Genomic DNA, 27,025 nt, shown 5'->3' on the forward strand with positions numbered 1-27,025 from the left:
CTCCTGTCTATGTGTCCAAGCCAACGTAAGGCATCCCTGTCTAGAAATTAAAAAGACTGGGTTCGACCGGCAATTCAAGGGGAATTGCCGGATCATCGTATGTATCTTTTATCGTTTTATATGCCTTTGATATTTTTCGGTTAAGATGCGAGTCCCAGAAGTATTGCAATGGGCTCTGAATAGGTTTAAGAGGGAGGGAGGAGGGTGGAGGTGAGTGGAATATATAGGAAAGGGAATGGGTGGGAGTGGTTTCTATGCCTTTTTCTTTTTGGGCCGACCAGACGAGGGTCGAGGCTTTTTTCCATCTTCCTTCCTCCGAAGAGGAAGCTGCCGCCTTCCATAAGTTTAAGGTAACCCTTTGTTTAAGTGTGTCATCGTCATCCTTTTGTTTGTACTCCAGTGCGGCGCTTGGTGACAGGACTTTTTATCTTAATTTAGGAGTGTTTTTATTTCGGTTTAGCAAATTTAGCATCGGTAGTTTTTAATCCACTTTAATCATTTTAATCTTGTACTTTAGCTGTACTTTGATTAATTATTTCTCTTCATTTACAACTCCTTTGTGTGTTTTTGAAAGCCAATAAGTTGTTAGATTTATAGAATTTAATCATTTTTATAAATGCTTTATAGTTTTTCTGTCATTTGATCATTCGTGCCTGGATTATTATCTCTTGAATTGCTAGAAGATTTTACTCACTGCCCAACAGTGATAATTTGATAAAGTTTATGACAGAGATCGTGACAGTGGGGGATTGACGCATGAGGGGACGGAGAGGGTTTCGCCGATTTAATGAAGCGCCCTTGCTGTGGATGTGCTGCGTCTTGCGACACTGCTTTTGACCCAGGCCAGTGGGCGAGATGCAAGGATGACCCGTCATCCAGGAGGAGCCAAGATAAGAGGGAGGGAGGGGGTAGATGGAAGTGGAATACGTGGGTATGGAATGGGTGGGAGTGGATTTTATGCCTTTATATATATATATATATATATATATATATATATATATATATATATATATTATATATATATATATATATATATATATATATATATATATATATATATATTTATATAATATATATATATTACATTACATTTGCCACAATGAACTTGTAATGTTCACACTTGTCACAATCTATGGTAACAAGGGGAGGTAGTGAGGTCCACCCCATATATAAAATGCCCAAAACCTGTTTGTACACCATTCCTTTAAAAAAAAAAAAAAACATACCTGCGAAACTAGTCAAGAATAAACTCAAGACTAAGACTGCTCTGTTTCTTACTCCGCTTACGTTATATATGTATATATATATATATATTTATATATATATATAATATATATATAAATATATATATATACATATACACACATATATACATACATATATATATATATATATATATATACATATGTATACACACAAATATATATATATATATATATATATATATATACATATATACAGTATATATATACATACACACACACACACACACACATATATACGTATATATATATATATATATATACATATATATATACATATGTATATACATATACATCCTACTCCCATGCGGGAAGTGAGAAACCCCTAATTTACTAATAGAGCAAAGCCATGTCAGATACTGCAAGATTTTTTTAAGGACGATGTTGGGTCGCCTCCCCGCCCGTCCAGGGCTGTCGGAAACCAATATAGGAAACCCGCAGCGGGTTCCGGGAATCGAACTCACGACCACCTGATCATGAGTTCGTCACGGTATCCACTGGGCTACCACGCGGCAAAACAAAGAGGATCTTCGGTCCACGTTTTTCACGAATTAAGAAAAAGGGTATCTTTTGACTCGGCTACCCCTTAATAAGGGGGACTGTGTTCTTTTTCTATACGCGCGCAATTACCATCAAGTACCTACGTGGAGTAGTGAAAGGCATGAATGAATAATTATAATCATAATTCAATTACAATTATAATCATAATTCAGTTACAATTATAATCATAATTCAGTTACAATTATAATCATAAATATAATTTGTCTTCCTTATTAAAGAAAGACAAATAGATTACGTACATGGAGTAGTGAAAGGCGTGAATAACTATAATTATAATAATAATTCAGTTATAATCATTAATATAATTTGTCTTCCTTATTAAAGAAAGAAATAGATTAAATGAAAAAACGAAAGAAAATTATACAGGAGAAAAAAAAGAAGATGAAAAGGAAAAAAGATGTATATAGATATACAGATATAAAATATATATATATATATAGATATAAATAGATATAAAAGATATATATAGACATACAGTCTGACGTGATACGCAGCTTGGTAACAGCATTCGCATAAACATAAAATAACAAATGCAACACAGCCACCGTTACCACCACCACTAACCCTACCAACACCACTAAGCCCACCACCATCCCTACCTCCCATCAACACCACCCCTACCTCCCACCACCACCACCACTACTACCACCGACACCACTAACCCCACCAACACTACTACGTCCACCACCACCACTAACCCCACCACCACCACTAACCCCACCACGTTACGATCGTGAGACTCGCGATATCGAACTTCTTTTGATCTCACGGCGGTTTCTGATGGCGCCGACGATTAGCGTGACCCTTGCACCACCCCGGACCAACTGCTGTGCGGAGTGCGGACCACCCTTGGCTCAGTCTCCGCGGAACCATTGCACGGCGAACCGAACCGAAGCGAACCGGAGTTTTCAAGGACGCACCGTACCGGTGGTAAGTGTTTTCAAGAGACCATTTCTCTATTCATCTTCTACTTTAATTCATTATATACTCCATTCCAGTTTCTCGTGTCTTTCCGTTTTCTATTTCATAGATTTTCCTTTCCTTCGAACAGCATCGCATAAGTAAAGTGGTTCCTATCACCATATTAACCGATATAATAAATCAATCCAGCACATCTATTTCCCGAAGTTTCAGTATTAATTCCAAAGTTGACAAGATATGCTGGCACACTCTCACCTGCTAGTCTACATTCACTCCTCGCTGTTCATCAACTATTTTTAATCAGTGCTAAATACATACAATATATCTATGGGAAAATATATGCGTATATAGAGTGTGATGTGCTTACAAGTAAGAGAACATGATATAAGAACAAGAAACAGAACTACTCGTAAACAAGGTAATGGTAAGGAGTTTCAATCAGGTTGCATACAAGACAATGGCGTAGATTAGGCCTCTTCAAAACAGTGGTTCCATGGCAACTATTTGTCAAGACGACAGGCAAAAATACTTGTATCCGGACTAATTGTTAGGAGGGTTGAAGGGGAATTTCGAAGTCCGATGCATAATACTTGTTTGTTATACAATTTTCATTTCAAGGACTGTCAGGTCTCCGAGTGGCGGACGCACATGTCTCAATCCCCGTCGAAATGTTTCGATGATTACATTGATAACAACGCCCAGCTCTATCGATCCTCGATACTTAGTATTGCATCAACTTATTCTTAGCAAAGCACTTGGACGTTGTATAGATAAGCGACCCCAGAGTACCAATGTAAAGACAAACTATCACACGTTAGTTTACAAAGAGTGGTAACCCCAGAAATGAATTTGTAAATATAAATCGCCCAAACAGTGACTTAACCTAACCTTGATTAATTCTTTAAACAAGCTTGTAAAGATTAGCCATCCCTCGAATGAGCTAGTTAAGGTCAGCCACCCCAAATATTAGATTGTAAAGACAAACAATCCTCATGCAGCAAGGTTTTTTCGACATCATGAGTATTATGACGTGCATGAATTTATACTACAGCGACACGTACCTCAGAAATAATATCTTAATTTTTAGAGGTCAGGTACTACGATGTTCTATGTCAGGTTAGTGATAAGAATAACCAAGATCTAGTTAAACTGTTGCATTTGAAGATAGCATTACAATACATATATTTACTTTTCCTAAGCTTCCATTCCTGAACCCAAACACTTTTTTTTTGCGTTTCATCAAAAAGAACATAAGGATGAGACTGCAAAAGACCATAAGGCCTACACTAGACAGTTCCATGTCCATCACCATCTATCATGCAGTGAAGACAAATAAAACTAGTTCCATTAATTCATACGCCATTTTGGCGTTTTTTTTCTTTTTGTGTTTATGTTTGTCGTCGTCTCTCTGCCCCCACCTCCCCAACTAAGCGTGTGACCATAACAAGCGTTGCAGCAACTACCAACAACTTCCTGATTCCGACCCCTGCTATTTTACCTCCAACCTCCGATTCATCGGCGGTACCGCCTACCCCCAGAACTTTTTTTATTTTACCGTAAAATCACTCTGGCAAACTATTTTGTTCCCTCGACAATTTACATATAATGTCATTTAATCTGCTGGAGGAAAATTATTTTGCTCCAGCATATTACATTCCTTCCCGAAAGCTACGGGCTGCAAATCTGCTCCAAGAGTCGGAGGAAAAATAGCCCAATGTGATAACGGCTAAAGAGTCAATGTAACCTTGGCTTCGAGAATCAATAAGGCTACAATCTCGCCTCGATATCTCGCAAAAATGGTCAATTATCCAAATTCAGCGGGACCCTGTCAGGTTGAAAAATGATTGACGGTCAATCAGCTTTCAGGAAATGGAAAGGCACCAGTTGATCGCTGTGTTTGACCTCCTAAGCCCCTGCATACTAGAACAGGTGGTTGAAACAAAAATAAACAAAATAAAATAAAACAGAATTATATAAATAAGAATAAATACTAAACAAGTAAATATATATATGAATAAACAAATAGATATGAATAAACAAATAATCATGAGCCGCGCGATAACTCAGTGGATACCGTGTCGAACTCGCGAGTAGGTGGTCGCGAGTTCGATTCCCGGGACCTGCAGCGGGTTTCCTGCGTCGGCTCCCGACAGCCCTAGCCAGGCGGTGGGGAAGTGACCTGAACATCGGTTAAAAAAAAAAAAAAAAAAAAAAAAAAATTGCCCTACCAGGGGTTTCTCACTTCCCACTTCCCGGGTGCGGGATGGTGAGTTTTTAATCATGAATAAATAAACAAATAATAGAAAAAAGAAATTGCTAACATTCCTTGGGCTTTTTTCCCTCAAGATTCTTCCATCCGTCAAGATCAAACCTAACCTCTCCAGAGCAAAGCCACAAACTCGAACACTGATCCCATCCAACACCAAACCCAAGAGGACGAACTGTGTACTAAAAGAATCTAATCCCACCAGGTCACCAGCAAATGACGTCAGGGATGTCCAGGACACGATCCAGGTCATCCCCGTGGATAGGAGCTCATTCCACGCCCCTCTCCCCCCTCCTCTTCGTCCTCGTCCTCCTCCTCCTCTTCGTTGGTGCCACCGCGTGCCCCACCAACTTCGTGACGCTGATCGGGATCGCGATGCCCAGCAGCTCCTATGTCATCGATGCCAAGTCAAGCAGAGGTCAGTTCGAGGTCATGGGTGGCACACACGGTGACGTCATTATTACGTCATATTTTTCTCCGTCTCTGCGGTGGTTCTTCACTTGCGTTTTTCATTTTTCTCTTAAAGAGGAGGGTGGGGAGGTTTGTCTTTCCTCTATAGGGGGAAGGTATATTCTTGCCCTCCTCTTCTTCTTGTTTATCTTCCTCCTCTTCATTTCATTTTTCTTGTTTCCCACCACTACCTCTCCTCCTTCTCCTCCTCTTCCTCCGCCACTACACCTCCTCCTCCTCTTCCTCTACCACTACCTCTCCTCCTCCTCTTCTTCCATCACACGACCCATCATGGTTTCTGCCGTCTCACATAACTCCTCATGGTTCACCACAGTCTTTGATCATGTGCGGGACTCGTCATCGACAGCTCTTACCCCTCCGGATGAGACTCATAGCGTTCGGGCCACAATAATGAAGCAGATTACGGACGTGTTGTTAATTTCATATAACTCATGTTAATGTTTGTTCTCTTTGTCCACCACGGAGACATCTCCCGAAGTCTCACACTTGTACACTTATTGGTGGGTTAAAATCCACATCTTCTGTGTTTGCATGCATTACACTGTTACTACCGTTTCGTCCACTGTCAATAACATCACTCCTGATATGATCACATACTAACTTTGTTACGGATATAATTACTATTACCATCATCATCAACTTTTTTCAATTATCGTATAATCCCCTTCAATCTCCCCCCCCCCCACCCCCAACCTTCTCAGCGGAATGCCGAATCGCATGTTGGGTCGACCCATCGTGCAAATCGGTCACCGTTCGACCCAGCGCCGTCTCCTCCAACCTCTTCGACTGCTCGATGACGCAACACAATCGCCCCGCCGTCAGCACCTACGTCCAGAACGCCGACGCAGTGTCCTTCGTCAGGAGAGGTGAGTCGGGGGTCTTTTGGCGTCCTCCTGCCCTTTAGGCAGGGGTGGGCAACCTTTTAGAGCTTGCCAGTATCAGACAAAAATTTAATACAAAAATTTCTCGCGTGCGTGTCAACAGAGTAACATAAATGATAGGTCTACATGCGAATTTAGACCCCTGTCCTTTCACTTAGGTCCCCAAACGCCGCCCAGCGTAGCATGCGGTTATCAATGGTCATACAAAAGAAGTTGGAGATTTACTAGTTATTTGTTTTAAGGTGAGCTTGTAGCCAACACGCAAAGTGCCCCCTTTAAAAGACTCGTGACCGCCAAGTACCATGCCTCCAGACCACTTATATTTTATATTTTTCTATATATACACTTTCACTCCGACAATTTAATATCTTTTTATAGAATAAAAAATATTTCTGTAGATCCCGTAACAAGGATATATATATATATATATAAATATATATATATATATATATATAAATATATATATATATGTATAGTACAATGATTGTAAACTATTTTATACCGAAAACAAAAAATTAATCTCATCACCACTGTTGTACATAGTATCGTCGGCATAATGAATAAACAGCTCAGTCATGGGATTAACTTTGAATACCCTATCTATTCTTATGCAAGATAGTTGTTCTTTAAAGAATAATACCAGTCGTTAGCACGGAAGTGTTCATTCCAAGTATGCGTGAGGGAATCATGCCGCGGCGAATTAAATGTTCTGACAGGTACATTCTGACGAGAACACTACCAGCCGTCGGCACTGAGCACGAAAGTGTTCATTTCAAGTGTGCCTAAGGGAACCATACCACGGCGAGTTCAATGGTGTGTTCCGACTCCCCTTTTGAAAAAAACTTTTCATGCCTTTCTCTCCCTGCCACTCGTTTCAGGCTGGACACTTGGCTTACTTCACACAGAAGTAACACTGGCGACCCTGGAGCCGAGGTAACATTGGTGACTCTGGAGCAGAGCCAACAAGCTCTGGGTTTCGCGTGACGGAACGAAAGTCGTCAGGTTGCCAGGTTTTGCACGCGTGCCATGGGTTGCCCACCCCTGCCTTAGGATAAGGATCGCTCGGCGTTCACCAGAACAAAAGATATAATGGCCTCGTCGAGCAAATGGATGAAGTCCCTTTGCTTTGGTAACATAGTGACCTTAACCCCGACAGATGACGGCTTCATGTTCGTGGGGTCCCGCTTCTGCGGCGTCTCGCCTATGTCTGGAAACGCTGGGGATGGGTCGACTTACTGCAGGGGACTCTCGGGAGGCGCCTACTTGGCCGATGTCAAGAACGTGGGCCACCTTCGTGAGATCATCAAGCTCCTTCGGGACTTCGGTAAGGGTCATTCTGCTAGCCCTCCACAGCGTGCTGGTGAGGAACCCACGCCAAGAGGCGCTGAGTAGCCGCGGCCGAAGTCGTCACCTTTGCCCTATTATACGCTTCTTGGACTGTTGGGGGGCAGGTAACTAACAGTCACTGCTGGGAATCGGAGAGCAGTGCGGGATTCGAACCCACTAGTGCCTAATGCAGTACTTTATCTTATGCAAGATTCCGAGTAACTCATCTTCAATTTAGTCTAATTTCATCTTATTTACTATTATTATCCTTATCATCATCTTTATTTTCTATCAATGAAAACGCCCCCATAATAGAACACACATTTTCTACAATGGTTGCCAAAGCCAGTTTTCTTCAGTGGTTAGGATAGGTTTTGTTATGTCGAGGTCATACTGGGTCAGGCTGCGTTACAAATACGGATATACTGAACTGTACTTTTACACTAATATGACTATTTTCACCAAACTTCTCCTTTCAATACCATGTACGTCAAAGTCTATCTATATACCAAGGGCTTCTCCCCCCTTATAAGGGGGTAGCCAAGTCAAATGTTCGCACCCACTCACACCCATTCCACTCCCATCCACCGCCCTTATCTTAGCTCCTCGTGGATGACGGGTCATCCCTATCTCCCGCCCACTGCCCCGGGTCAGAAGCAATGCAGCATGACACAGCACTATAGCAGAGCACACGACCACTCCCCCCCCCCTCCGCCTTTCCGTCCCCTCATGCATATCAAAGCAGAAGCCTAAAAATTTAACGTTTCCTAAGTGACCTTCTTGATCCACACGCTCTAGCTCACACTCAATTGATTGACGCATCTTTGTATGTTGCAGACGTGAACAGCCCAGCCGTGGTGGCTCTTTCGAGCTATCTAGTTAGTTACACGAAGTCTAATAGATGGAGTCATCCAGATGGTAAGTACAAGTTTCATTCATCGTTCTCATCATCCTTTCCCGTGTCGATTCCCTTACTCTGAATGGAATTGATAACCATGTAGTGAGCGCTGAAACGGTTGTGTTAGGAGAAGATTAGATCATTTTATGGATAGGGATAGGTGGTTAGGGAACTGTCTAGTGTAGGTCTTATGGTCTCTTGGTTCCGAAGCCAAAGAAAAGCGACAAGCGCCCTATCTTTCTTGTACCTTCTCGATTTCCATCTCTGTTCTGTGCGCGTAATCGAAAGCGTGTTGGTCTCGCATTCGCTTACTTGCGAGTTCGAATCCCGCACTTCTCTCAGTGACTGTTTATCACCTCCCCAAAGCGCATACGGCCCCGGCTAATCAGTGCCTCCTAGCGTAGGCTCTTCAACTTCACGCCCCCCCCCCCTCTTCACCCAATCCCCTTGGAACAAGAGGGGCTTGATGCCCTTTTATGCATTTCCTTTTTCGACTGTTTAATACTGAGGGACTCGAGCTGTGTTGGTCTCGTATTTTTACGTTTCGCAGATTTACGACCTTAACGAGTTCTCTTACGACCCCGCAAACCCCATCGCAAATGCTCCACATAAGAACTCCACGTGGATAGGGACGATAGGTAGTAACAGGTATGGAACTGCCTAGTGTAGGCCGTATGGTTTCTTGCAATCTACCCCCATTCTTATATTCTTAAGGAGCACTCACACTATCTAGCATCATTCTTTGGGGGTGTATACGATCTCATATTTTTTTCCACAGGTAGCTTCACCTCTCTGTCCCAAACGAGGTCGACGATCCTAGAGGGGATCAACGTCACCACGACAAAAACCTACCAATATGAATTCTTCGCGTTCGACGTGACGTCATCAGTCATATCGCTTGGGCCATTCACCCGTTATAAGCAGCTGCCCTACATCTGCTGTAGTCTGTCATAACTCGGCCACCGACCCTCCAGGCCCCCCACCCCCACCCCCACCCCCACGCAGAAACTCGTCTAGAACTTGTTGAAGCACTCACCCCTCCCTCCCTCCCCATCCATAACAATGGTCAAGGGCAATAACAAGGTTGATGCGGACAAGGTCATCATATTAAGACAGCAGGGCAGGACTCGTAGTAATGGGCTTAAGTTGGACAAATCCAGGTTTAAGAAGGAAATGGGAAAGAATTGGTTTACCAACGGAGTGGTTAACGAATGGAACTTAGTAGCAATGTAATGAACGCTGAAACAATTGGTCATTTTATGAGACTAGATAACTACAATAGGGATGACAGGTGGTAGGGACATTGAACTGCCTAGTGTAAGCCTTATGGTCTTTTGCAGTCTCCTCCATTCTTATGGCTTCGCTCAAGTTCACATTCATTGTTCTTCGCCACAGCACTGTTGCCCAAGTTCCTTGCGGCCTTGTATACTGGCATACGGTACCCACCGATTTGGATCTGCAGACCTTCAAATAAATGTAATCCTTTAATTGTTTGTTGCACTAATCCTTGATGGTAACCGGGCTTAATGGGCAAGATAACGAGTGAGGGGGAGAGGGGGGAGGGAAGGAAAGAGGTGGAGAAGGGGAAGGACAGGGCACACTATGCTTTATCGAGAAAGGGGCTGGGCAACCTTTTTAATTGTGGGTGCCAAAACCAGCCAAATCCTTAAAACAATTTTTTTTCGCGTGCCAAGTGTAACATAAATTATTATAGGCCTACAACATACGAGTCGGAGCCCCTTCACGATCCTCCTAAGACCCCCAATCTGCTGCCCAGCGTAACACGCGATTACCAATGGTGATACAAAAGTTGAATGATGATGATGATGATGATGATGATGATGATGGTGATGGTGATGATGATGATGATGATGATGATGATGATGATGATGATGATGATGATGATGATGATGATGATGATGATGATGATGATGATGATGATGATGATGATGATGATGATGATGATGATGATGATGATGATGATGATGATGATGATGATGATGATGATGATGATGATGATGATGATGATGATGATGGTGGTGGTGGTGATGATGATGGTGGTGGTGGTGATGATGGTGGTGGTGGTGATGATGGTGGTGGTGATGATGGTGGTGGTGATGATGGTGGTGGTGATGATGGTGGTGGTGATGATGGTGGTGGTGGTGATGATGGTGGTGGTGGTGGTGGTGGTGGTGGTGATGGTGGTGGTGGTGGTGATGGTGGTGGTGATGGTGGTGGTGATGGTGGTGGTGATGGTGGTGGTGATGGTGGTGGTGATGGTGGTGGTGGTGGTGATGGTGGTGATGATGACGACGACGACGACGATGACTGTGATGACTTTTTTTTTTGTGATCTCTGAGTTTCCCAACACAGAAAAAAAGTGGCTGCTGTGCCAGATTTTGCACACGCCCCCCACCCCCACCCCCACCCCCAGGACCAGGAAATCCCTTTCCGATTTGGTCTTTCCTCTCAGCGCACACACACAAACAGGATAGTACATGTTGAGTTGGCTAGCCCATCTATTATGGGGATCAAAACTCAAATCGGGTCAAATTCATCTTTGAACTCTGTGAATTTCATTTGCTGCCATAACCCACACTCACTTAGAGGGAGGTCTAACGGTTCGTCGAACGTGTGATGTGTGAACGTGTGAACGGGGTATTTGGGGTTTAACCAACGTGTTCGACAACCAAACACCCCGTTCACACCACTTTAAACACGTGTCTGTCGAACCGCATTCGACATACCGTTAGACCGTGGAAACCCCTTCTTACACGCTAGCCCTCCTTTGGGGTGTCACGAATTGCGACAATACTAACAACATAACATGCAGTATACATCAAGCGAGCCCTTTCGAGTTAACTAATTTTATCGACGTTGATGTTTATAACATACAAATTTAAGTAAATATCTAAGATTCCTAAAACAAAATTAATTTGTATAAACACTATCTGTAGTTTAGAATCGTTTGACCAGGATCTTATAAAATAAAATACACGAAAAAATTCATGAACACAAAAAATAAATAAAATGAATGAACCTAAACACAGGTAAGTGCGACGGAAGATGTGAGATGAAGTTTTTGAAGGTTTAATATGTGCGAAACGTGTTCCATAATCTAAATGGCCCATCCCCTTTGGTACATACATACAACCAGGTAAATATAAAATATATATATTCTTTTAGCCAACTTAAGGATATACATATATCACCATGAAGAATATATAATACCTGTATTTCTCCGTGCAAAAGTAGAATCCCAATGGAATCTCATTCTTATTTTCAAGTGTCAACTGACCACAAAAACATAACGATTTTTCGGTTGTTCTGGCTTGGTAACTCTGGGCCGAATGTCGTCGACTCTGCGAGGCATGTGATTGGCGTGTATTCTTATTAGAGGGATCAGGAAGATAATCATGATTGTTTTTACAAATCAAAAATTATATTTATACTTTTATTTGTTACTTTTTATTACATTATTCTCAAATATTTGCAAAATATTCTATATTGAATCACATTATCTTAACGCTACTATAGGGCTATCCACAAGTACAGTGCATTTATCATGGCTACCGGTTGGTAATCTTAGTCAGCCAAATGCCAAAAAGCTATTGAAGGTTCTTCTCATATGTCATATATATATAACATTCAAATACATAAAAATTACCTATAACAATAAGCCAAGAACAATGAAAGTTACCTAATCGTTGACTAGGAATTTCCTATTTATGTTATCGATTTGTTTATTACAAAGTTGACCAATACTAAATCATAGCCCATTTTTACGTCTCCTATAAGCTTGAAATTAGTCTCTCACATTCAATGCTGTATTTAAACAAACTTTTAAATTTGGCTTTGTTTATGTAACGTCACGTGTACAGATAATGTTCTTGGGTATCAACATTAACACTGATTGACTGCAAAATGCCTGTATATTCATGTCTGCATGCGAGTTCAGCCCTTGAAGAATATACAGGCTAAATTAAAATACTGAGTGAAACGAGTGATGGACTGATGGGTGCTAATGGGTGCGTGCCATCGACTTGTCTACTTCCCTTAGAAGCAGGAAGAAGTCCTTGATATATACTGTAGATTAAAATGCACATGTGTAGTTAGCAAATGACTGGATATGAAAAAATCTTATTTATTGAGGGTGAAATGATCCCCAAAAGTATCAAACATGTGCCGTCCTATATCGAACCAGCATTTCATTTTATAGAAATTATATTCAACAGTATTACACCCTGGGTTTTATATACTTATCTCCACTGGGAATACAACCCTGTGGGCTGGCACTTGCTAGGTTGGCCAGACGTCCTCCTTTAGGCCGGACAGTCCTCCTTTTGATCACTTTGTCCTCCATCCGGCGCAACCTCACGCCGGACGTGCATTTGTCCTCCTTTCTTGGGGTGTGACAAAAATAAATAAATAAATAAATAATCCTAGTTAAACAGTGATGCCGTACAATTAAATTATGTCCCCCCCCCCATCGGAAAAAGTCATCATGCCACACTATTATTTGATTTGGTGGTTGATAATGTACATATGACAAATGTAAATAAGGGGAATCTGAAGTATAAGCTATGTTTCCACAAGGGTAATTATGGAGAAATAAAAAGGGAATTATCAGAGGTTAACTGGCAGAGTGAATTTGAAGATCTGCTAACAACATGAATGAAACCCTGGTAACAATCCTGAATAGGGTAATTAGTAAAAATGTACCAAAAAGGGGAAATGAAGAGATGACAAATAGACCAAAATGGATGACAAAGGCAGTATAGAAACAAATAAATGCCAAAGAAAAGGCATGGAAGAAACTCAGAAAAAGGAGAACCAGACTTAATAAGATGAAATACCAAACGGAGAGGAACAAATGTACTCATTTAGTGAGGCAGGCAAAACTGGAATTCAACAGAAAGGTTTGCGAAGACATAAAGACAAATCCTAAACACTTTTGGAGTTACTTAAGAAGTAAAACCACTTTAAAGGACGAGGTATTTAGAGTGTTCAGCGATTTAGGTGAAATAACGAAGACGGACAAAGAAACTGCCTTTCAGAGTGTATTTGTTCATGAAAATACGGAAGATATTCCAGATTTTGAATTAAAGTACGGTGGCCCAGTGATAGAGGACATTGGAGTAACTGTCAAGGCTGTGGAGAAACATCTGAGGTTACTTAATGAGAATAAGGCTATGGGTCAGGATGGCATCCATCCTAAGCTTTTGAAAGAGTGTAGCAAAGAATTAGCATTACCAATTACATTGATAATAAAGGAGTCATTGAGAACTGGTGTGGTCCCTGATTTATGGAGAGTAGCAAAAGTGTGTCCAATCTTTAAAAAGGGTGATAGATTACAACCATTAAATTATAGACCAGTGTCTCTGACATGTGTATTGTGCAAGATATGTGAAACAATGATTAGGAATGCCATTGTGTTGCACCTAGAAAACAATAACCTCATTAGTGATAGTCAACATGGTTTCCGGCAAGGAAGATGCACATTAACAAATCTCTTAACTTACATGGAATATCTATCATCTGCCTTAGACCAACAAGTGCCAGTGGATGTTGTTTATTTGGACTGCAAGAAGGCATTTGATACTGTGCCACATGAACGTTTATTGACAAAGTTGGAAGCATACGGTATTAGAGGAAATTTGTGGAGATGGATATGGGGTTTTCTTATGGATAGAGTGCAGCAAGTTGAAATCAGAGGAACATTATCACAAGAACTGCCAGTGACATCAGGTGTACCTCAGGGTTCTGTGTTGGGACCAGTGTTATTTCTCATATATGTGAATGATGTGGTCAAGGAATTGGAATGTACATCACTGCTATTTGCAGATGATGCAAAGATTTTTAAAGAAATACGTTCAGATGAAGATATACAAGCCATGCAAAGGGACCTGTTGAGACTGCAGAATTGGAGTGCTAAATGGTTGTTGCAGTTCAATATAGAGAAATGTTCAACAATGCATATGGGTCACAAGAATCCAAGAGTGAATTATGATTTGAATGGAAATGAATTAAATACATCAGAGTTGGAGAAAGATTTGGGAATATTGGTGTCGTCGGACCTAAAGCCAGCACAACATGTTGCAGTTGTAGCTAAGAAGGCAAATAAGATGGTAGGTCTCATAAGAAGAAATTTTCCATCCATGGATGCAGACGTATGTAAGTCGCTCTATTGTGCTTTGGTGAGACCACATCTAGAGTATGCCATTCAGAGCTGGTCACCATACTTCAAAAAGGATATCCAAGAATTAGAAAAAGTACAAAGAAGGATGACCAAACTAGTACCAGAGCTAAGGGACATTGACTACGAAGAGAGATGCCAGATACTGGGACTAACAACATTAGAAAAACGAAGACATAGAGGTGATTTAATTGAAACTTATAAAATCCTGCATGGGATGGAGAATGTGGACTATAACATCTTCTTTGAGTATAATGAAAATAGTACCAGGTCAAACACAGTTAAGCTTAAGAAACGAGGCCACTGGAAATCTCTGGCGAGGGCAAATTCATTTAGTGTAAGAGTGGTCAATGATTGGAATGGTCTTCTGGTGGAGATAGTTACAGCCCCTACCATAGGAGCCTTTAAGGACAAACTCGATCAGTGTTTTTAAAAAGTAAGTGAATGAAAGGAGACATTGATGATGAAACTGCGGTAATAGAAATTGGAAAATATTTATTAATCCATATCTTATGATTGGAGTTGAGATGGGAGCAATATAAGAAGACTCTTAACCTCCCATGTAATTGAAATAGGTAAGCTTGGAGTACCCAGGCCAAGGTCAACGTCGGAACTCGGTAGCCGTAGACAGGAACTGCACAGGACCAATGTTGTGAACGTGTGATTGCAAGATTCACATCTCATACATTGGGCTGCAGTCCTGATTTGGCCATGGTGCAGTGTGGTTTGGCAATTAATTTATGAGGTTAAGGAGTCTGAAAATGCCAAAAAGAAAGAGGGCAGAAATACAAAAAGAAATAAACCTCCAGGCAATCAATGTGAGGATACAACTAGGTATTGTTTGTGTTGTAACTTGGTAAGAAATACAGGTATTTGTGTTTTGTCGGTTTCATTAGAAGTGAAAAATATTATTCACTTTCAGGTCACAGGTCACACTGGAGTCACAGGCCACATAAGGCCTCTTCCAGTAAACTTCAACTGTAATATATATATAATATATATATATAAATATATATATATATATATATATATATATATATATAATATATATATATAAATATATATATATATATATATATATATATATTACTGTATATTATAATTGTCGATATGTAATGTCCTCCTTTTTGGTAATTTGGAAATGGCCACCCTAGCACTTGCTCCTCAAACAAAGTTCAGAATTTCAAATATAAGAGTACTTGTAATTATCACTATCTTCTATTATGCTGGGGAATCCCAGAGAATGGAGTTCTGAGGTTACAGATAAATCAAAATGGGTTCTATTAATTTATTTTTTCATGTTACATCATAATACAGAGTTTGCTGGAACCAAGTTGTGTCAGTCTGCACTCTTGGGGCGGATATACAGTCTTCGAGGTGCAAACAGACACAGACTTGATCTCACCAATACAGTCCTGACTACAGGATAATCACCAGTTCCTCTACTACATCACAATCATCATGCCTGAAGCTTACACTACATTGTCCTCGTTCCCCGACACCTATGGTGAACCACAGTCATCACTTCGACACCTATTTTACAACAGTCATTAGCCACGTAACATACATAGAGCTATACTGCAGTCACCGCCTCGCTGCCTAACGTGGGACTTCGATTTTCAGCAAACAGTTCCTACTGAAATAGTTATCCTATGTAAACGTTATCATTTATGTCATAAGGCTCATTGCATTCAAGATGCCAGTTATGTTTTTCCTTTTTTTTGCTATTAATGCTATCATTAGTGCTTCGACACTGTACATTAATACAATCAGTATCACAACATTTGCTATCACATTCTATACTTCCTCCTCTATAGCACTTTCAATACATCACATAATTCTATTTCACACTCATGAATATGATGATGCATGCACACACACACACACAAACCATAATTATACATAATGTGCCAGTATATTTGTATGTATTTACCAATTTGCATATACAGTATACAGAGTATGTACATGTATTTACCTGACTGTAGTATACAGGAAAACCTCCACAACCAACCAAAGTGTGGAGTGGTGTAAGATGAGATGTTCAATGTCCTCTGTGTGCTAAATACAATAAGTAAACACACATACACACACATGCATGCATGAATACAAAATGAAGTAGACCAAGTGTCTGAAGGATATTAAGAAACACAGTTTTCCATTCAGATGTATCAACACATGGAATACCACTGATGAGGATATAGCCCAAGCTAAAACCATATATGAATTAAAAACTTGGTATTATGGATAAAGAATAAATGATGAGACCACACAAGCATAGCTCCTTCACTGCATATGGTACCAGAATTAGGTAAATACAAATATACACTTACATTTGAGCTACCTCTCTTTCTATGCAAAGGTTACATTCCATGAGGACTTATACATAATAAAAATAATGTAATTTAAACATATTTTCTCCATAAGAATTGATGTATAGGGGATGTAAATATAGTATACATGTTTCAGAGTGGTTTCATCAACAATACCATTCGCAGGGACCAATGAAGGGTACCTATCTTCAAAACTCATCAACTCCCTCACCTTCAATTGGAGGGGTTGACACTTAGTCTCCAAACCTAACCTAAGACCTCTCGATATCAATTTTGACTGCATATTTCCATCATCTTTTCACATATGGAAAGCTGACAACCTATGACTTCTCCTTTCCTCCGGATACTTTAAGCCAGTGACATAGAAACAGCCCCATACTATTATATTACAGACAACAGTCCAACATTTCTTTCCATAGATCTGTGGAAGAGCCTAAGGGCCATTGCCAGGCAACACTATCATGATACTTACTAGCAATGACAACTGAATGCTAATTTCATACTTTTATACATAATACTGTTAAAAAAATACAATACATAAGTATTTCATATAGCAATGGTAAAAATCCACAGGGGAATCGCAAAAACACAATAACTTTGTAATCACGTCAAGTGGATCAGCAAGTGGTCTGTAAACCAGGCTCAATCAGCTGACTTTTTTCTTCAACCCAAGTTGTGTTGTCATAAAAAATTGTACGAAACATAAATTCCCCTTTCCCATTATTTATCATGTATTGTTACAAAAGTGTGAAATCTAAACTTGCATTAAAAAAGAGAGGTAGCTGTACAACAACTGATATATGAGGAAAGAATGGAAAATAAAGGATAACATTGGAAGAAAGTTGTGAAAGAATAGACAACTAGTAATTACAAGTGTGTTGAATGGAAACATTACACACACAAAGACGACTACATTAAGACCAGTTATAAAAAAAGAAGATACTGGCTGAAACCACAGAAGGCCTCATGAAAAATGTGTTGAAACACAGCTTCCAGAATAAAACACACTACCACCAGAGATATTAGAAGCCTGATCTATAGAATCTTAAAAAGAAAAAGAAAAAAAAAAAGGAATGTTAACTATAAGATTACAAGAAGGAAATGGAAGCAAATATGGATTAAGTATGACAGGGACATGTGTCCACAGGCTAGTTGTAGCCATGGAAGGATGATGGAGTACTTAAGAGGTTTCAAATCACCCACTAATTAGTTTTGGGAAAAAAAGTGTACAAATGCAATTTTGTTTCTGTAAATCTCGACTTGGTAAATACATACAAATGCATACTTTATATATATATATATATATATATATATATATCTATATCTATATATATATATATATATATATATATATATATCTATATCTATATATATATATATATATACATGCATAGCTGACACATGTATACATGCACATGTCAAAGCACACACATGGATTTAATACACCCATACATACCATCACAGAATACATAGCAATCACATGCAAATACCATCTTCCCTAAAATTCCTCTCAAGGCTCCCCATCTTCTTCACATCACATCACCAAATAGCATCACACTCGCATTCCGCTTGCTGCCCTTCCTCCCTCTGAACCGCCTCCATCACCCACCCCTCCCCTTCGCATGTGTATATAAGAGCCACACTCAATCACAGTCGTCACTTTTGTTTTTTGAGTCGAAAGCCAGTAAACATAATCGACAGGCGCCATGCAAACTTGTGTGAAGCAGTCCCAAGGCAACCAAAGGATAAGTGTATTCCAACTTCACGTCACCCACCACCATTTGTGCTAAACGGTCAAAAGACAATACGAAGCAAAGAAAAAAAAAATGAAGTTGGACCAGCTGCTTCGGTGCAACAGAGCATACCCATGTAGTAACTCCAGCAGTAGCATCAACATTATTAGTAGTAGTAGTAACAGTGTAGTAGTAGTAGTAATAGTAGTTGTAGTAGAAGCAGTAGCAGCAGTATAAGTTCAATCAAATGACAAGCTGCCTTTGTTGGTTGGTTGGCTGGCCTTAACTATTCTTTTCTTTTCTTTTTTTTCCTCTTGTTGGGGGGAGGGGAGGGCTCTTTCCCAGCAAGCCCGGCGCACTGGGAGGAGTAGAGATTCTTCTACGGTACGTGTACCTTCATCTGACGGGACAAACCCACCATGACGCACCTACTACTGCCGCAGAGTGGGGGTTGGGAGGTGTCCTACTGCCACAGGATCTACTGCCACGGCATCTACTGCTTATCGTCTCGTTCTCCGATGGCCTGTGGCTTCACATGGGTGTCTCCGGCCTCTCCTTGATCCATTTCTGTATCTGCGGCAGGTTGCTCACAGCCTCGACGACGCGCCTCACACGGGCTGAGGCGTTGAGGGCGCCCGCCTGCTGCTGGGCCACTTGGCTCAAGTAGCAGGCAGCGAAGATGTCCACCCACGTCATCTGCAGGAGGAATTGAGGTTTACAAAGGGCGCGTATTGGGAGACAAAGTGATATGGCTTGGTAATACGGAAAACGATTAATTCTTATTGATAACCACAATGGAAATAAGCTTACATGTTGTTTTTTTGTGTTATCCTCGGTATATGTATGTATGTAATTCGAACTATATGTATCCTTGGTATATGTATGTATGTAATTCGAACTATGTGTTCTTTTCTTTATCTGCACTTCATGTATACTGATTCAATGCCAAATAAAATTACTTACTACATCCTTTTACATACATGGCTCATCACACACAACCTAATTTTGAACGTAAATGTTATAGTCACCCATTCCCTAAATAGAAAACCAAACGCTTCATAGAGAACGAAAACTCTACTCCTAACATTAAAATTGTAACTACTAAGATATTTGCTTGTAAACTTCTCGACATGTAAATAAATATGGTAAACAATATTTACCCAAATGCTTGTGGACATTCATCCCTAACTGAAAATCTTCACATTAACCAGACAAACCTTTTTCCATCTTTCTCCACTCCATTCCATTCATTTCTCAACATCCCAGCTCCTTCATTTTTCTCCAATATCCCACCCCACAAAAAGTGAAATAAAATATTGTTAAAGAAAAACCCTTTGTTTTATCACAACGTTGACAACCGTAATTATCTTCTCCCAAGACACTGATAGATTTTTTTTTCCCAGATTCCTGACATAGAATACAGGTTATGCCTCCCTAAAATCCCTAAATTCTTATCATGGCTTCCTTAGGGGTCCCCAGATTGAGAAGAAGTCTTACTCCTACTAACCTTGTCTCCGCAGAACCATTCTCGACCTTCAAGTCGAAGGTCGAGCTCCTTGAGGACGGGCGGGAGGGTGCTGGCGTAGAACTCAGTGGCCAGTCGCTTGGCTCGTTCTGTGTCGTTGTTCACCCTGCGAAAGGACCACAAACAATCAATTCAAGTCACACAAACAATCAACTCAAACCCTACAATCGATCCAAGTCACACACAAAAAAAATCCAACTCCCACAAACAATCAATTCAGGTCACACAATCAATTCAACTCCCATCAACAATTTGACACATTTGATAACAAACAGGTATAAGGGTGCTTACCTCCCTTATAAAGGAGGGAGAGCCCCTTGGCATATAAATATACACGTAGAGGGATCTCACGCCAAGAGACGGTAAATTGCCGCCAAACTGACACTTCTGCCTCACGTGTTACGATAGCCTATGCAAGTGGCAGTCACAAGGAACCTTTGTCCTCACGAATAGAGATCGAATCCCTATGGACCACAGCAGCAGCAATAAATTACACCATATACTTTGAAATCAAGATTTCTAATAAACAATAATAATTGGAACAAAACTCCTCCTCCTCCTCTTCTTCCTCCTCCATCCATCGGGACCGAAGACACTCGAGGATGGCCAGGGAATACTAAAGGAGGAGGAGGTGGATCAAGGAACCTTCCTTGGCCTTTGCGGGGACGTGAAACCTTACCGCCTTATTGAGGTTCCTCCGAGGCATCGCTGCGTCTCCGTATACTCAATTACACGCATCTACACACGCTCAAAAACGCGCACATACACACAAGGCTGAAATTTTCAGCATCGCAGCACTGTGTTTGTGTGCGTAAGGTCACAGCATTACCCATATATCGGGCCATATATGATCTTTGAGCTCATAGCGTCGATCACGAGTCCAGAATGTGATACAAGACTGTAGTGAATCACACACGCACGCACACACACACACACACACACACACACACACACACACACACACACACGATGCTTTCATCTTCCTCATTAAGAGCGAGACAAATAAAATTAGATTTTATCCCTTTCAGTATGGAGCCCATTCCTCAGACTATCAAAATCACCGAGCGACATCTATGCTTCGATGTGGCACGCTGGGCATCGAACTCAGTCCCCGGCTCGACCCATTAAGGTTCCTGTTAGTTGCCACTCGCCCTGGCTAACCAAACACAACTTTGAGACGCGGGGTCACATGAAGAATTGTCACCACAGAACACCCACATAAACAACTGTCATCCCATGAGATCCCACCTGAAGAATTGTTACCCTAGTACGCCGAATATCAACAGTGGAATAAAGATTATGTTAGGTTAGGTTGAATGAGGGCTATGCTTATTGTCATCAACTTATACAACCGAAGAATCGTAAACCCAGGGTGGCCCACATGAAGAATTGTCACCCTAGGATAGACTATATGAAGAACTGTCACTGTCAAAGTCTGAAGTGACGATTCTTCAGAACGAGTCTGGACCGATTCTCCTTAACTGTTGTACGTTCGTCTGAGTAAGAACTACTTGGATACAATCTTTCGTTTTTTCAATCAAATTATCTTTGCGTCTTATACAATGAGACACTGAATGGCGGAATGAGAGGAGTTTGACCTAGTTACGAATGTAAGACATATTGTTGGTGTGTTCTTAGGGAAATCTAGAATGATGAAAGCAAAGTTTTCTTCTAGATATTCCAGTTCACAACATTCCTACTCCTCTCAAATATCTCCCTAAAACCTTGCAAACTATTGCAGCCTCTCTAAACCCACAATAAATACACAAATAAAAGTAAATCAAACAAATAGATTAAAATAATAATCCACGAAAAATCAATTGATTCAAAGTACATTTGCTTTCTTCCTCCATCACTCTATTTATCTCTCCACAATTCGACCCATCCAAGGCGACATCACACACACCTTCGTTGAAGTCTTCATATTCTGAACATGAAAATATCTTTCCTATAGTCCCTGCGGTTCAAGTAGTCCGTTCTGGGTTGAGCAGAAACGGGAATGGGACCTTTCGCAGTCAGGCTCGTAGATTCCTATTAGCGCTAGAATTTTCAATTGTCTCGGATTTCACGAGGCAAAGGGGTGACTTAGCTAATTTGGAAACCGATATTTAAAAGAATATATATACGACATAAATTGCTGCATAAATGTATTTAAAATTAAAAACATGACTCTTAATGTTATAATTTTTACTTACTGGTGTGTGATAAGGCTTTGTTAATTTAGTTATAAGGTAAAACTAAAAATAGGTAATTATTTTTACTGAAGTAAGTATGAGCAGTAAAAATAAGAGGATGTTGATTTCGGTTTGTGCAGTTTATCTGAGAGTGTTGAAAAATAATGGATATCACTGTCACGTCCTGTATATGAAGATAATCAGTGAGATAAAAAATAACAACAGTGGTGGCGGACGTACGAAGTTAACGACCTTTGTGTAAAGAATAGCCTCTTAGATCTGCTGGGAGCTATTTTCAAACAAATATGACTAATTTTACGTGTGCCGTGGCAGACTGCACGTCAGATTCAAGAAAAAGTAAGAGAAAGACAAATGTTAATCGTACCGAAAAAATTAAGTCTTCGATGCAAAATTATATTTTCGATACATTACATGGATTTGCCTATTGCTTGGTGCATTCAAATGAAAGTATATATCAGTATACATCCATTGAAGTCGGTAGAAAATGACAAATTGCTTGGCTTGATACAATTATAGGCTGTTTTACGAATATCATCTGTAATTATAAATAGAGGCTCAAACAATGCTATATGCCGTTTGCAATCATGAAATTAATTGACTTAAATTTCAGACACAATAATGTACAACGATACACCTCTGTAAGCTTATAAAACTTGCCCAAAAAAGTATTTATTTTCCGGCAAGAATTACAAAATCTGGCGGTGTCTGGTATCAAATCGCTCACTGCGAAAGGTCCCATTCCCCCGAGTGCGACGTTGCCAATTTGACCACCAATTATCGTATCGTCACCGTTACCTGCCAACCAGTGACACCTCCACGTGGCAAGTGACATAGAATTGATTCAAAACGTTGTTATAATCTTAAAACGTGATACCCATTGTACTATACAGCTTATTTTACTAAATACAGAATATATATATGAAAAAATAAAATAGCATATAATTAGGAAATAAGAGAAAGAGAAGCATGTACTAAGGTTGATTTGGCACCTGGCTCACGACGTATACCACACCCTGAACAGACTCCTTGCAGCATAAGTACTATATCACCCAAGTCATTACTCCAACACTGAACAAGCCCATCTGGCATCCATCTGATAGGGCTAATCTTCCATCTAAGGATCCATAGGGACCGTACAGAGGAGGGCGCGGGTCCCCGCAAATGAGAGGAACTTCCTTACGTACTTGGCGTGGACGATCTGTGCCGCGAGGGGGAGGAGGTCGTGGATAGTGTCGGCTACTTCGTCGCCTCTGGCCGCCTCCCAGTCGTCCGCGGCATAGAGCCCGTGGCACCGGCCCAGGTACCGGCAGATAGCCACCGACTGGCTAAGGGGCTTATCGTCCACGTAGAGCACAGGTACCTTACCAAAGGGCGTCTCTGCAGGAAGAAGACATTTATCTCTTATTTATCTATTCAATAAAATACTCATATTTTTTTTAAATTATTTATTTGTTTATTTCTGTCTAGGTAAAGCGGGACAATTTCTGTCACTTGAGAGATTTCTAGAAGAAATGAAGCCACAAAAGTTCATGTTAGGTCATAACAGATGAGGTTACAACAGATCACGCCAGGTTACCCCAGGTCACTGGAGGCCATGCCAAATCACGAGAGATTATGCGAGGTCACGATAAAATAGCTTAGCTCCTGTCAATCCGCGATGGGTCAACTCAAGTCAGGCCAGGACATATCAGGTCAATCCAGGACATACCAGGTAGAGCCATGGGATACTAGGTCAAGCCAAGGCATACCAGGTCACGTTACGAGAAATCACCGTCCTTTCTTTCCCGATTTCTGGTGGGTCAGAAGCGAACAAACAAAAGCCTCTATCCTTGGGAGACAATATTACACTGAGGAGATGGAGTCAGAGGTAACAGTGGGGGAGAATTAACCCATTAAACTCCGATGACAAGATGTCTTGTCATTTGGTCAAATAAAACAAAAAATCATAAAACACCAAAATGTTTGATCAAACACCAGAAAAATATGACGTCAGTCCTCGCTTCGCTCGCAAGCGAAGCGAGGACTGACGTCATATTTTTCTGGTGTTTGATCAAACATTTTGGTGTTTTATGATTTTTTGTTTTATTTGACCAAATGACAAGACATCTTGTCATCGGAGTTTAATGGGTTAAGGAGGGCAATAAAAAGGAGGGGTAGGGAGAAGGAAGAGGGAGGTGGAGGGCAAGAAAGGAGTGAAAGATGGAACCAACAGAAAATGATGAACAGGTGTGCAGTTACAATGCTATTCAGAAACGTTTATTAGAAACGTTTATCGGGTGCCCTATGGTCGTCAGGCTCCTTCGGGTCCACGATGGTGATGAAGAACCATGTACGAAGGTTCTATGACGTCACTTTATAATATGACGTCACCCTTTCATTATGATGTCACAGCCGCACCACCCATTATGACTCCAGATTTTTTTGCGTCATTATTTGATGTCTAACTGTTTTATTTAGACGAGGGAAGAGACGTCAATGGGTCCTTTTGACGTCATCATTCTAATTCTATTCCAGCAGGCTTTCATGTGGAGTGGGAGTGTGGAGTCAGCAACTCCATCTGAAATCCGTGACCAGATGTGGGCCTCCAGATTTCGTGACGTCACAGTTTCCACGTGTGACGTCATCTGTCGTCATCGTCGTCTTTGTTTTCGCCAACGAGGAGGTTCTTGTTGTTGTTGATGATGATGATGCAAAACTATTGTGGCTCTCGTCCGCAGCTTTAAACAGGACGTCTTGTCGAGCGTGGGCTGTCGGCCGAGGGGGGAGAGGAGGAGAGGGGGAGAAGGGGAGGGGGAGAGGGAGGGAGGAAGGAAGGCGGTGACGGACAGAGGTACAGGGAGAGAGGGATGATGGAGAGAGGAAAAGAGTGAGGTAGAGAAATGTCGATTTTAGAATGAAAGGAGGGGGGTGGAGAGGGAGGTGGAGGGGAAGGGAGGGAAAGAGAAAGCGAGACCGAACGGGGAAGGGTGGGAATGAGGGGAAACGGTGGGGGGGGGGAGAAAGAAGAGAAGTGAGGGGATAAGAGGGAGAGAGGGGAGAGAAGAGAGATGGAGGGAGTGGGAGAGAGGGAGGAGAGGGGAGAGAGGGAGGGGAGAGGGAGGGGAAGGGAGGGGGAGGAGAGAGAGGGGGGGAGGGGGAAGGGGAAGGGAGGGGGCAGGGGAGAGAGGGGGGAGGGAGGGGAGGGGGAGGAGAGAGAGGGAGGGGGAAGGGGAAGGGAGGGGGCAGGGGAGAGAGGGGGAGGGAGTGGGAGAAAGGGAGATATGGGAGAGACGAAAGGCGAAGGGCATTGGCATGGGCACTCCTAGGTCTCTTAATCAACCCTCGCCAACCGCCACTTGAGCGGACGTTTGGACCCAGGGCATAATAAACCCACTTAGGGCATGTGTGTTTTATGTCCAGGGCCAATTCCTGAAGTGTGTTTATGTCCTGGGCGCAAACGTCCGCACAGGTGGCGGTTAGTGAGAGTTGGAGTAACAGACCTAGGTGTACTATGAATACAAGGAGGGTGTGATGGGGAGGGGAGGGAGGCTGGTGGGGAGGGGAGGGAGGCTGGTGGGGAGGGGAGGCTTAGCGAGAGAAATTTCAGTTTCATTGGGACATGATGCTGCAAAGCTTGGATACAATAATTAAAACAAGTAAATAAGTGAATAAATAAAAAGTATAAATCAAAAGTAACCAACCAAACACAAGAAATGTTGAATCAAATGTTTCATAACTTGAACGCATTAATGCAGACGTAAAGAGCAATGTCCTCTTTCTTTTTTTTTATGACGAGAAATATTCAGTCTATCCTTTATTGGATACTTCAACTGGGAGGGTTATATCTCAGTTACCGCTAGAAGATTCAGTGGACTTAGGTGTTCTGTACTATCTACACAACTTTCCAGTTCCGAAGGAGCTGATGACAACATAAAGGAGAGTTGTTTGCCCGTGTATGGTGCGCGGATCTCAAGTTTGGAGTGACTCGCCGTCACCGTCTGATTAAATCGATTCTTCTCTTCTTATCAATAATCTTATAGTCTCTATCTCTATATTGCACTTCAGTCTGTTTTCTCTCTCGATTCATTCCCTGTTACCATTACCCGACGAAACGACCTAAAGTCACCTTTGCCCTGGGGACTAGGGACTTACCCAATCATTACACGATGGATAAGAGACTCTTCAAGTCTCCCAAGATTCACCGACAGGTCATTGAGATCCTCGACTCAAATGGATAAAAACCACCAGACGTTAACCAGAAAAAAATATCTAAAGTGACGAGGACCACGATGAGGTTCGCCATCACGAGATCCGTGGACCTTCACGGCACCGAAGTGGGGTTGTGGACCTCACGAAGTCGAAGAGGTGCTCCTGATGTCTCGAAAGGGGACATCCATGGAGTGAATGCAAATTAGCTCCAACGCTTTCTTCAGGTTGAAAAATAAAGAAAAAAAAATCTGGGGTCTTCAGGTTCTCATGGC

At 41.4% G+C, this 27,025-nt stretch overlaps 2 protein-coding genes across 5 annotated transcripts in view; one reads left to right on the top strand and one right to left on the bottom strand.

Annotated features, from left to right (window-relative positions):
* The first annotated feature begins 2,692 nt into the window (after positions 1 to 2,692).
* On the top strand, positions 2,693 to 10,042 carry LOC143021316 (uncharacterized). Its single transcript, XM_076178726.1, has 6 exons — positions 2,693 to 2,753; positions 5,216 to 5,428; positions 6,183 to 6,347; positions 7,519 to 7,686; positions 8,526 to 8,606; positions 9,365 to 10,042. The coding sequence occupies exons 2-6, from the start codon at positions 5,227 to 5,229 to the stop codon at positions 9,538 to 9,540; spliced, it is 792 nt and encodes a 263-aa protein (XP_076034841.1). The 5' UTR covers positions 2,693 to 2,753; positions 5,216 to 5,226; the 3' UTR covers positions 9,541 to 10,042.
* A 6,014-nt stretch (positions 10,043 to 16,056) lies between these two features.
* LOC143021216 (hematopoietic prostaglandin D synthase-like) overlaps positions 16,057 to 27,025 on the bottom strand; it is a 201,706-nt gene continuing 190,737 nt past the window's right edge. For 2 of the 4 annotated variants that reach the window (XM_076178570.1, XM_076178571.1), the window contains exons 3-5: positions 23,750 to 23,942; positions 20,353 to 20,476; positions 19,135 to 19,541 (exon numbers count right to left, since the gene is read on the bottom strand). In XM_076178570.1, the coding sequence (XP_076034685.1) occupies positions 19,377 to 19,541; positions 20,353 to 20,476; positions 23,750 to 23,942 (482 nt within the window). In that variant the 3' untranslated portion in view covers positions 19,135 to 19,376. Of the gene's footprint in view, positions 18,437 to 18,498; positions 19,542 to 20,352; positions 20,477 to 23,749; positions 23,943 to 27,025 lie in introns of those variants that run through there. The other 2 variants (XR_012965973.1, XR_012965974.1) reach the window with 2 other exon arrangements.

This window comes from Oratosquilla oratoria, chromosome 41 (assembly GCF_046742065.1).
Source record: "Oratosquilla oratoria isolate Oo_2021 chromosome 41, ASM4674206v1, whole genome shotgun sequence".
NCBI classification, from domain to species: domain Eukaryota; kingdom Metazoa; phylum Arthropoda; class Malacostraca; order Stomatopoda; family Squillidae; genus Oratosquilla; species Oratosquilla oratoria.

Excerpts from the sequence above, each read along its gene's own strand:
- LOC143021316 (XM_076178726.1), top strand. The coding sequence starts at position 5,227 with ATGACGTCAGGGATGTCCAGGACACGATCCAGGTCATCCCCGTGGATA. Across the intron at positions 7,687-8,525 it reads CAAGCTCCTTCGGGACTTCG|ACGTGAACAGCCCAGCCGTG; the intron begins GTAAGGGTCATT and ends TGTATGTTGCAG. Across the intron at positions 8,607-9,364 it reads TAGATGGAGTCATCCAGATG|GTAGCTTCACCTCTCTGTCC; the intron begins GTAAGTACAAGT and ends TTTTTTCCACAG.